This window comes from Schistocerca serialis, chromosome 2 (genome assembly GCF_023864345.2).
Source record: "Schistocerca serialis cubense isolate TAMUIC-IGC-003099 chromosome 2, iqSchSeri2.2, whole genome shotgun sequence".
NCBI lineage: Eukaryota > Metazoa > Arthropoda > Insecta > Orthoptera > Acrididae > Schistocerca > Schistocerca serialis.
The window spans coordinates 612,094,224-612,107,082 of record NC_064639.1 but is presented as its reverse complement, the minus strand read 5'-3'; the positions used below and the strand labels follow the sequence as shown (position 1 = coordinate 612,107,082).

General features: G+C 36.3%; 1 protein-coding gene across 1 annotated transcript in view; it reads left to right on the top strand.

Annotated features, from left to right (window-relative positions):
* The first annotated feature begins 3,607 nt into the window (after window positions 1-3,607).
* The window catches only part of LOC126457657 (transducin beta-like protein 3), a 187,907-nt gene continuing 178,655 nt past the window's right edge, over window positions 3,608-12,859 (top strand). Inside the window, exons 1-2 of the mRNA XM_050094148.1 lie at window positions 3,608-3,780; window positions 3,905-3,956. Of these exons, the coding sequence (XP_049950105.1) occupies window positions 3,752-3,780; window positions 3,905-3,956 (81 nt within the window). The 5' untranslated portion in view covers window positions 3,608-3,751. The remainder of the gene's footprint in view (window positions 3,781-3,904; window positions 3,957-12,859) is intronic.

The following is a 12,859-nucleotide window of genomic DNA, read 5'->3' as shown; positions in this document are numbered from 1 at the left end:
TACATTTATATATTTCTTGCTGTTAGTTGTTTTACTAAAAATTTATCGTCAGCAGATGTATGAGCGAACACCACTTTTTGCACCCTGCTTTCCAAGTAAGACTGAAACCACTCATTTGCCTCTTATACTTAATGATACTAGCTTGTTCAATTGTATTTTTTTGGTCATAAGTGTCAATAGCCTTGGTTAAGTCTAAGAAAATTCCTGTAACACAAATCATTCCCATCAAGGTCAAGTAGTAGTTTTGCGATGTCTGCAAGGCCGATATCATACTATTTCCACTTCTGAAACCAAACTATACTTTGTTAAAGAGGCTGTATTTACTCACGTAACTCAGTCTTGATTTCATGGTTGCGTTCAATTATTTTTCGAGAATGAAGATAGCAGTGAAAGTGGCCTGTAACTTTCAATGCTTTCTGTATGACCTTTCTTTAGCAAGGACTATTATGCTATCCCTACCTTTGATATGTATGTGATTTTAATATTCACTTTGGAAATGAGAGAAAAGAATCAATTACTGAATCTCTTACAAACCTTTAACATGAAATCTACCATAGAAACAGCAACTCAAAGACTTCATCTGCTACCACAGATCAGATGTTTGTAAATGTAGAATGAACCTTAAAACAGAAACACTGAACATGGGCTTTGGGGACCACATAGCTCAAAAACTCTCTCTGAGTATGGAAACTGGACTGCAATTGAAACACTGTGTAACAGTTACAAGTAGAAACTACAGTATTGAAAATATAAACCACTTTTCCATTACTGGAGCAAAGAAAAGTGGAAAGAGATTTATAACTACAAACACACAGATGGTAGATTTATTAACTTTATTAGCAATTTTTCCTACTTTTTTGAATTGCGCTTCCCTCCGACACAGAAGAAAATATACAAAAGGAAAACAACATGGATCACTTCTGGGATTCTGATATCCTCAAAAATTCCGCCAATAAGATGTAAGCCATATGGAATATTGTTTAAGGGAACTGCAGCAGAGCAGCCAGATTACATAATATTAACTGTGTAATGGAGAAGTCAACTGTGGTAACTGAACCTACAAAAAATTGCAAATAGATTTAATTCCTATTTTACACAGATAGCTGAACATCTTATAAAACAAAATAATCAGTGTACTCCTAGAAATAATTCCAGGTGTAATATAAATAATAAATCTCATTTTCTATACCCCACCCATGAAAATGAAATACATACTGTAATCGGAGAACTGAAACCCAATTTCTCTGTTGGTACTAACAATATCACTGACCACATTTTGAAGAAATGTGCTCCTCTCATGGACAGGGCACTTGTTGGCATTTGTAACTGTTCTCTATCAGAAGGGGTGTTCCCATAAAAATTGAAGAAAGTAAAAAGAAAACCCCTGTTCAAGAAGGGATAAAAACAGAAGTACAAAGCTACAGGTCTATTTCACTACTATTGAGTTTTTCCAAAATAACTGAAAAATCTGTTATAAAAGACTAATCAGTATTATAGAAAAAGTAATTACTTCTCAAATACACAACACGGATTCCGAAAATCTAAATCTACTGGGGCTGCTGTTTTTGCATTCCTAAATGAAGCATTAAAAGCAATAGACAGCAAAGACTATACCTCAGCCATATTTCTAGACCGCTCTAAAGCATTTGATGTCATCACAACACCTTGCTTAAGAAACAGGAATCTGTGGGTTCTAGGGGCCCAGTTCATGAATTGTTAAAATTAAATCTGCAAAGTAGAGAGCAATTAGTTGAGCTTGCTATCCTAGAAGGGAACAGGATAAAGTACTACTACCCAGAAAAGCAGTACGATGTACCACAAGGATGCATTCTAGGAGCAATTCTGTTTCTACTCTTTGTAAATGACTTGGAACAGACCGGTCCACACCACAATTACATAAAATTCGCAGATGGCACAAATGTGATACTAAAAGAAAGGACCAGAGAAGAATTACTGCAAGAGATTAAAAAGTGTATCATGCACATTACTGACTGGTTTTCTGGAAACAATTTAAAAATAAACACATAAAAACAGTTAAAATGCACTTACGCATAATGCAAAATAAATGTACACTAACACCAGACATAAAGTTGTTTACCAGAACCCTTGAAAATGTAAGCTCTACAAAATTTCTTGGAATATGAATTCAAGAAGATCTACGATGGGTCCAACATGCAAAATACATTGCAAGTAATTTGAATACCCTTGGTTATACTATCGAAATTCTTTCTGGTTGCACATCGAAAGAGACACTAAAAGCTTTATACATCACACAGGCAGAGTCCTTACTGCAATATGACATAATCTTTTGGGGAAAAGCAACTGCTAGCATATGGTCTTTAATATGCTAAAAGATAACTGTAAGAGACATAGAAAATGCTGCCTCAAGAAGCTCATGTGACCCCTTATTTAAGAAATTCCACATCCTTCCACTACCTTGTCTATATATTTTACATGTCTTAATGTTTGTTAGGAAAACCATAGAAAATAGCTGCAATCATGTATCAAGTAACCAGCATATTCATCTGAACAACACAGGGAGAATGTGGGATGTACATGGTCAACATGCATACACAACACTAAAACAGAATGGACCACTGCAAACAGGAAACAGGCTCTACAATAACCTATCTAGAAACATTAAAACAAAAAATACATTTCAAAATTTAAAACTGCGGTCCATAGATATTTATTGCAAAAGTGTTTTATAATATAGATGAACATCTTCAAACATAAAAATTTATTTCCAAATATTAAAAAGAGAATGAGTGAAATGTTAATCAAATGTTTTATGTATAAGAACTGATTGAATTACTTGTGTTAAGTATCATGTATGAAAGCTGAAATTTCAGTTGTGATAAAATTAAGCGTAAATCAATGTAAAAGTTCTTGTAGGATTTAAATGTGTATTGTAAATCACTACGACTTGTCCAGTATCATGTTGTATGCCTTGTACAATAGATGATTAAAAGGACCAATAAAGAAATAAAATGAAGTATTATACTTGGGCCTGCCTTTTCCATTTCTTGTGTTATAACATGCCACAACACTTATTTTCTGCATTATATAGTATCGTGTTGTCACTGAATGATTTTTGCCTCAAGGAGAACCTTCCTTCATGTTTTCTTATACTCGTTATAGTACTCAATGAACTGTGGATTGATGCAGGACTTTTGCGAAGAAATGAGAATTTTAAGGCTAAAACTTTCTGACACATCTATTTTTCTTAGCAGTTGCAATAGAAATGGGCTAATTTTGGACATGTAACATCATGTTACAGTGTTTGACGCCTCCAAACGATTCCTACGAGAAACCTATTCTTGTATCCCATTCTTGTTTTCTTTTGTTGGCGTTGCTGTGAGCTCTTAAGCTAAACTGTTTTTAGCCTTGCAAGACTTATTTCAGTTCATGGATAAAGCAGCATTAGAAAACCAGAATCCGCTGCTGTGGACCATGGCCTCCGCGGAAGATTGTTGGAGCATGTGTGTGCAAGTTTTCGTTGTCTCTAGTAAGTCGACTCTAGCCAACGAGCCGTTTCGAATTCCGTCTGCCCCGAAATGCATCTTTCTGTAGCATATCTTGCAGGAATGATCTTTGAAAGTGTGTTGACAAACACGTGGTTGTCGGACGCGAAATACGGTTTTTGCGCAATAGTAAACTTAGTTGTGTGCAGCGTTGAGATAATGACAATGTGTCAGTCGTAGTAGTAGGTAAATTTGGGGGTCATACCAAGTCCGTCGTCGATTTTAGTATGGTTGCCAGCAAGAAAATAAGAGATGCGTGAGTACAACAATTGAGATATGTTTTAAAGTAGTGCAGTTATTTAGAGTGAAAGTATATTACGATACTGTAAACAGTGACATTGAAAATTAATTCGAAAATTATATTTTATTCATTGTTTTAGGTTTGACGTCGACGTTAAACACGGTGCCTTTTTCACTGGTGGCTCTGTTGAGGTCGGTATAGTAAACTTCAATGGATATTCCTGTTATGTCTATTGTGGATTAATGTTGTTATATTAAGAGTTGTACATGGTAAATCCTTTCGCTACCGACTAAATTTCGGATGTTGTCCAGAGTTAATTCCTGAGTATTTTGTTGAAAAGCCGGTTTGTCACACAGTTACCTCCAGTTGCCTTTCTTACAGTGAATATACCTTCACAACAGCGAAAAAATCTGTGATACGCAATCAGTATGATGGGAAATTTATTGACAGTACCAACCCAATAATAAAAACATTCACAGCGAACTGGATCGACAAACCAGTGCGTTCAGGTTTGCGCCATCCCATCGTCTTGAAAACATCCTCTCTTGTAAACATAGCGTCATCTGTAAACAACAGGCAAATAGTGGTTTTCTACATATTGCTGTATGGACTAATTTACAAAACTCCCTCGACTTTGTAAGTTCGCTGCCTGCAATATGTGCGCTTCCTGTCGGTGGTTCAGGTGCATGTACTGTCCATGTAAGATTTTCAAAACAGTTGTTTACAAGTGTTCAGTTCAGAGATATTGCAACGTGCTGACTAATTGGAGGATGTTTGTCTCCAACTCATTCTCTTCCATTCAGACACAAAAGAATTTGATTTTGCTACTGCAGTTATGTGCAGGCACAAAGTGTTGTGATGTGGTTATCGTCATTACTGGAACAGCTCTCCCATCGCATTCACAAGGTGCATATGACCATCTCTTCATTAACAAACCTATTCATACTGCTGTGCATAACTGTGTCTTATAAGTGACATCGTCTTAAAAACAAATCTAAGACAGAAATGAGCAATACAGCTAATAGCCCCTACTATTAATGTATTTGCCCTGTTGTGCATGAATTTCTGGTGCAGTATAGATGGAAAGATAAATGGAGATAGATTAGAGATTAGATTAGATTAATTCTAGTTCCATGGATCATGAATACGATATTTCGTAATGATGTGGAACGAGTCGAATTTTCCAATACATGACATAATTAGGTTAATTTAACAACATACTTAAGTTAATATAACAACTTTATTTTTTGTGTTTTTTTGTTTTTCTTTATTTTTTATTTTTTTAATTTTTTTTAATATTTTTGTTTTTTTTCTTTTTTTCTTAATTTATATCTAAAAATTCCTCTATGGAGTAGAAGGAGTTGTCATTCTGAAATTCTTTTAATTTCTTCTTAAATACTTGTTGGTTATCTGTCAGACTTTTGATACTATTTGGTAAGTGACCAAATACTTTAGTGCCAGTATAATTCACCCCTTTCTGTGCCAAAGTTAGATTTTATCTTGAATAGTGAAGGTCGTCCTTTCTCCTAGTATTGTAGTTATGCACACTGCTATTACTTTTGAATTGGGTTTGGTTGTTAATAACAAATTTCATAAGAGAGTATATATACTGAGAAGCTACTGTGAATATCCCTAGATCCTTAAATAAATGTCTGCAGGATGATCTTGGGTGGACTCCAGCTATTATTCTGATTACACGCTTTTGTGCAATAAATACTTTATTCCTCAGTGATGAATTACCCCAAAATATGATGCCATATGAAAGTGATGAGTGAAAATAGGCGTAGTAAGCTAATTTACTAAGATGTTTATCACCAAAATTTGCAATGACCCTTATTGCATAAGTAGCTGAACTCAAACGTTTCAGCAGATCATCAATGTGTTTCTTCCAATTTAATCTCTCATCAATGGACATACCTAAAAATTTGGAATATTCTACCTTAGCTATATGCTTCTGATTAAGGTCTATATTTATTAATGGCATCATACCATTCACTGTACGGAACTGTATGTACTGTGTCTTATCAAAATTCAGTGAGAGTCCGTTTACAAGGAACCACTTAGTAATTTTCTGAAAGACAGTATTGACAATTTCATCAGTTAATTCTTGTTTCTCAGGTGTGATTACTATACTTGTATCATCAGCGAAGAGAACTAACTTTGCCTCTTCATGAATATAGAATGGCAAGTCATTAATATATAATAAGAACAACAAAGGACCCAACACTGACCCTTGTGGAACCCCATTCTTGATAGTTCCCCAGTTTGAGGAATGTGCTGATCTTTGCATGTTACGAGAACTACTTATTTCAACTTTCTGCACTCTTCCAGTTAGGTACGAATTAAACCATTTGTGCACTGTCCCACTCATGCCACAATACTTGAGCTTGTCTAGCAGAATTTCATGATTTACACAATCAAAAGCCTTTGAGAGATCACAAAAAATCCCAATGGGTGGTGTTCGGTTATTCAGATCATTCAAAATTTGGCTGGTGAAAGCATATATGGCATTTTCTGTTGAAAAACCCTTCTGGAAACCAAACTGACATTTTGTTAGTACTTCATTTTTACAGATATGTGAAGCTACTCTTGAATACATTACTTTCTCAAAAATTTTGGATAAAGCTGTTAGAAGGGAGATTGGACGGTAATTGTTGACATCAGATCTATCCCCCTTTTTATGCAAAGGTATAACAATAGCATATTTCAGTCTATCAGGGAAAATGCCCTGTTCCAGAGAGCTATTACACAGGTGGCTGAGAATCTTACTTATCTGTTGAGAACAAGCTTTTAGTATTTTGCTGGAAATGCCATAAATTCCATGTGAGTTTTTGCTTTTAAGCAAGTTTATTATTTTCCTAATTTCAGAGGGAGAAGTGGGTGAGATTTCAATTGTATCAAATTGCATAGGTATGGCCTCTTCCATTAACAGCCTAGCATCTTCTAATGAACACCTGGATCCTACTATATCCACAACATTTAGAAAATGATTATTAAAAATATTTTCAACTTCTGACTTTTTGTTCGTAAAGTTTTCATTCAATTTGATGGTAATACTGTCTTCCTCTGCTCTTGGTTGACCTGTTTCTCTTTTAATAATATTCCAAATTGTTTTAATTTTATTATCAGAGTTGCTGATTTCAGACATGATACACATACTCCTGGATTTTTTAATAACTTTTCTTAATATAACACAGTAGTTTTTATAATTTTTTATAGTTTCTGGGTCACTACTCTTTCTTGCTGTCAGATACATTTCCCTTTTCCGGTTACAAGATATTTTTATACCCTTAATAAGCCATGGTTTGTTACAAGGTTTCTTACGAGTATATTTAACTATTTTCTTGGGGAAGCAGTTTTCAAATGCATTTACAAAAATGTCATGAAATAAATTATATTTTAAATTGGCATCAGGTTCACGGTACACCTCATCCCAGTCTAACTGCTGTAGGCTTTCCCTGAAATTTGCAATTGTTAAATTGTTGACTGAACGTACTACTTTGAAGGACTGTTTAGTATTGCTGAATGGAGCTATGTCATATATTGTAACTAGCTGTGCACCATGATCAGAAAGACCATTCTCAACAGGCTGAGCATTTATCTGGTTAAACTTATCTTGGTCTATAAAGAAGTTATCTATCAGTGAGCTGCTATCCTTTACCACCCGAGTAGGAAAATCAATAACGGGTGTCAAATTGAAAGAACCGAGTAATACTTCAAGGTCATTTTTCCTATTACCCTCTTTCAGAGAATCTACATTGAAGTCCCCACAAATAATAATTTGTTTCCCCTTGTCTGACAGATAGCACAACAAGGAGTCCAAATTTTTCAGAAATAGATGAAAATTTCCTGATGGGGACCTATATACAGTTACAATTATAAATGTGCCTTTATTTAATTTAAGCTCACAGGCACATGCTTCTATATGTTTCTCTACACAAAACTTTTTTGTTTCTATACTTTTTGCACAATGATAACTTTTGACATATATGGCAACTCCTCCTTTCTCCATATTTTCTCTCATTACATGTGCAGAGAGCTTATAACCACTTACATTTACCTTATCCATATCAGTAACAATGTGATTCTCAGACAGGCATAGTATATCTATTTCATTCTCAGCTTCAAAATCTTCCAAACAAACCAGAAGCTCATCTACTTTATTCTTTAAACTCCCAATATTTTGATGAAATATACTTACATTATTTTTAATTATACTTTTATGAGAACCTTTCCTTATTCTAACATTTGCAGTACTCTCCTGTCTGAGTTTATCATTGTGCTTAGGCCTAGTTCCTATACCAGTGGTCACATGGTGTTCAGAGAGGCAGATTATGTCAATTGGGTTGGGTGACTTTAGTTCATCAATGCAATTACCTAGGACTGAGATACAACTTGGTGGAGATAAAATTTCTGGTGATTGGTGAAAATTTATAATTGATAGCTGTGATTGGTGATCCAATGTGCTAGAATTGTGCTGTTGAATTTCTTTCCTAAACTGAAGATTTGTTTCAATCCTGACCTCTCGTAGAACTTGACATCTTTCTGTCTTACCTATCCTAAAAAAGGTGCTGCTCCAACACCTGTAACCACTGGTATTTTACCATTCATGGCAGTGCCCCCCCCCCCCCCCCCCCCATGAACCATGGACCTTGCCGTTGGTGGGGAGGCTTGTGTGCCTCAGCGATACAGATAGCCGTACCGTAGGTGCAACCACAACGGAGGGGTATCTGTTGAGAGGCCAGACAAACGTGTGGTTCCTGAAGAGAGGCAGCAGCCTTTTCAGTAGTTGCAAGGGCAACAGTCTGGATGATTGACTGATCTGGCCTTGTAACAATAACCAAAACGGCCTTGCTGTGCTGGTACTGCGAACGGCTGAAAGCAAGGGGAAACTACAGCCGTAATTTTTCCCGAGGGCATGCAGCTTTACTGTATGATTACACGATGATGGCGTCCTCTTGGGTAAAATATTCCGGAGGTAAAATAGTCCCCCATTCGGATCTCCGGGCGGGGACTACTCAAGAGGATGTCGTTATCAGGAGAAAGAAAACTGGCGTTCTACGGATCGGAGCGTGGAATGTCAGATCCCTTAATCGGGCAGGTAGGTTAGAAAATTTAAAAAGGGAAATGGATAGGTTGAAGTTAGATATAGTGGGAATTAGTGAAGTTCGGTGGCAGGAGGAACAAGACTTCTGGTCAGGTGACTACAGGGTTATAAACACAAAATCAAATAGGGGTAATGCAGGAGTAGGTTTAATAATGAATAGGAAAATAGGAATGCGGGTAAGTTACTACAAACAGCATAGTGAACGCATTATTGTGGCCAAGATAGATACGAAGCCCACACCTACTACAGTAGTACAAGTTTATATGCCAACTAGCTCTGCAGATGACGAAGAAATTGAAGAAATGTATGATGAAATAAAAGAAATTATTCAGATTGTGAAGGGAGACGAAAATTTAATAGTCATGGGTGACTGGAATTCGAGTGTAGGAAAAGGGAGAGAAGGAAACATAGTAGGTGAATATGGATTGGGGGACAGAAATGAAAGAGGGAGCCGCCTTGTAGAATTTTGCACAGAGCACAACATAATCATAACTAACACTTGGTTTAAGAATCATGAAAGAAGGTTATATACATGGAAGAACCCTGGAGATACTAAAAGGTATCAGATAGATTATATAATGGTAAGACAGAGATTTAGGAACCAGGTTGTAAATTGTAAGACATTTCCAGGGGCAGATGTGGATTCTGACCACAATCTATTGGTTATGACCTGTAGATTAAAACTGAAGAAACTGCAAAAAGGTGGGAATTTAAGGAGATGGGACCTGGATAAACTAAAAGAACCAGAGGTTGTACAGAGATTCAGGGAGAGCATAAGGGAACAATTGACAGGAATGGGGGAAATAAATACAGTAGAAGAAGAATGGGCAGCTTTGAGGGATGGAGTAGTGAAGGCAGCAGAGGATCAAGTAGGTAAAAAGACGAGGGCTAGTAGAAATCCTTGGGTAACAGAAGAAATACTGAATTTAATTGATGAAAGGAGAAAATATAAAAATGCAGTAAGTGAAACAGGCAAAAAGGAATACAAACGTCTCAAAAATGAGATCGACAGGAAGTGCAAAATGGCTAAGCAGGGATGGCTAGAGGACAAATGTAAGGATGTAGAGGCCTATCTCACTAGGGGTAAGATAGATACCGCCTACAGGAAAATTAAAGAGACTTTTGGAGATAAGAGAATGACTTGTATGAATATCAAGAGCTCAGATGGAAACCCAGTTCTAAGCAAAGAAGGGAAAGCAGAAAGGTGGAAGGAGTATATAGAGGGTCTATACAAGGGCGATGTACTTGAGGACAATATTATGGAAATGGAAGAGGATGTAGATGAAGATGAAATGGGAGATATGATACTGCGTGAAGAGTTTGACAGAGCACTGAAAGACCTGAGTCGAAACAAGGCCCCCGGAGTAGACAATATTCCATTGGAACTACTGACGGCCGTGGGAGAGCCAGTCCTGACAAAACTCTACCATCTGGTGAGCAAGATGTATGAAACAGGCGAAATACCCTCAGACTTCAAGAAGAATATAATAATTCCAATCCCAAAGAAAGCAGGTGTTGACAGATGTGAAAATTACCGAACTATCAGCTTAATAAGTCACAGCTGCAAAATACTAACACGAATTCTTTACAGACGAATGGAAAAACTAGTAGAAGCCAACCTCGGGGAAGATCAGTTTGGATTCCGTAGAAACACTGGAACACGTGAGGCAATACTGACCTTACGACTTATCTTGGAAGAAAGATTAAGGAAAGGCAAACCTACATTTCTAGCATTTGTAGACTTAGAGAAAGCTTTTGACAATGTTGACTGGAATACTCTCTTTCAAATTCTAAAGGTGGCAGGGGTAAAATACAGGGAGCGAAAGGCTATTTACAATTTGTACAGAAAGCAGATGGCAGTTATAAGAGTCGAGGGACATGAAAGGGAAGCAGTGGTTGGGAAGGGAGTAAGACAGGGTTGTAGCCTGTCCCCGATGTTGTTCAATCTGTATATTGAGGAAGCAGTGAAGGAAACAAAAGAAAAAATCGGAGTAGGTATTAAAATTCATGGAGAAGAAATAAAAACTTTGAGGTTCGCCGATGACATTGTAATTCTATCAGAGACAGCAAAGGACTTGGAAGAGCAGTTGAATGGAATGGACAGTGTCTTGAAAGGAGGATATAAGATGAACATCAACAAAAGCAAAACAAGGATAATGGAATGTAGTCTAATTAAGTCGGGTGATGCTGAGGGAATTAGATTAGGAAATGAGGCACTTAAAGTAGTAAAGGAGTTTTGCTATTTGGGGAGCAAAATAACTGATGATGGTCGAAGTAGAGAGGATATAAAATGTAGGCTGGCAATGGCAAGGAAAGCGTTTCTGAAGAAGAAGAATTTGTTAACATCCAGTATTGATTTAAGTGTCAGGAAGTCATTTCTGAAAGTATTTGTATGGAGTGTAGCCATGTATGGAAGTGAAACATGGACGATAAATAGTTTGGACAAGAAGAGAATAGAAGCTTTTGAAATGTGGTGCTACAGAAGAATGCTGAAGATTAGATGGGTAGATCACATAACTAATGAGGAAGTATTGAATAGGATTGGGGAGAAGAGAAGTTTGTGGCACAACTTGACCAGAAGAAGGGATCGGTTGGTAGGACATGTTCTGAGGCATCAAGGGATCACCAATTTAGTATTGGAGGGCAGCGTGGAGGGTAAAAATCGTAGAGGGAGACCAAGAGATGAATACACTAAGCAGATTCAGAAGGATGTAGGTTGCAGTAGGTACTGGGAGATGAAAAAGCTTGCACAGGATAGAGTAGCATGGAGAGCTGCATCAAACCAGTCTCAGGACTGAAGACCACAACAACAACAACAACATGGCAGTGCCTCCCCCCCTTAAATTTCCTGCTATTACCCCAGCCAGTTTCCCCTTCCCTTTCCTGTTGAGATGTAGGCCGTGCCTGGTATAGTCCCACCTACTGAGATAATCAACAGGAACCACACCAATATGAGCCCCCGCACCCGACACAAGCAGCCGTTCCAACTCCAAATGCAATGCAATGTAATGACACTGTACTGGAATGTAAGTTGTGAAAGAACAACAACTGTATTAATGTTTAACACAATTCTAATATATTGTTTACCTTTCAGACTCAGTTACACATTTTTAATACTGTACATGACATGTTTTCATCTCTGTGGACGTTCTTCACATCTAGAAACTAAGTAAAAATAAACATTTACTTTCTTATGTTAAATAAAGCAGAGAAGTATGGTACATAGGCGTAGAATTTATCCATTGATATGTGCTTGGAAGTGCAACACAATGAACCTAAGGGATACTTCCTTACAGTGTCAGAAGAAATTGAGATTGTCAAACACTTTTTAGAGGGTCATTCCACATCAAATCACCCAATAAAAAATAAATTTTACACCCACCTCCTTAGATTTTCATGAAATTTGGCTCAAATGGTTCTAATACCATCCTGACAACATCTGCAAAATTTTTTTGCTGTATCTCTTATAGTTTTTTTATAAATTTTTTAAGTTTTTATGTTTTGTGTTTTCTGAACCTTCCGAAATGGTAAATTTAATTTGTATTCAAAACTTTAAAATTGCTTATCTTAAAAACTCTTCTAGATAACATCATGAATTTTTGCAGCAAGTTTATTTATTATACATATTTGAAGATAAAAATGATACTATTAAAATGTATTATTTTTTTCTATGAAAAAAATATATATATGTATTTTTTTCTTTTCTTTTTTTTTAACGGATGTTTTGTTTTATAAGAATTGCAATATCTAGAGTCTCAGACCTGATAGAATGCTCAATTTTGTTTTAATTTACTCTTTAACATATAGGTTACTTGATAAAACAAAAATAATGATGGCTTTTTAACATGTTTATTAATTATAGTAGATTACATTAGAATTATGTACAAAGATAGTGTACTTATGACACATATGTATAACCCAACTGATTGCTTGAAACATTGAATTTTTTGAGTAATTTTGTCGTTTTAATGAACATTAATGCTGATT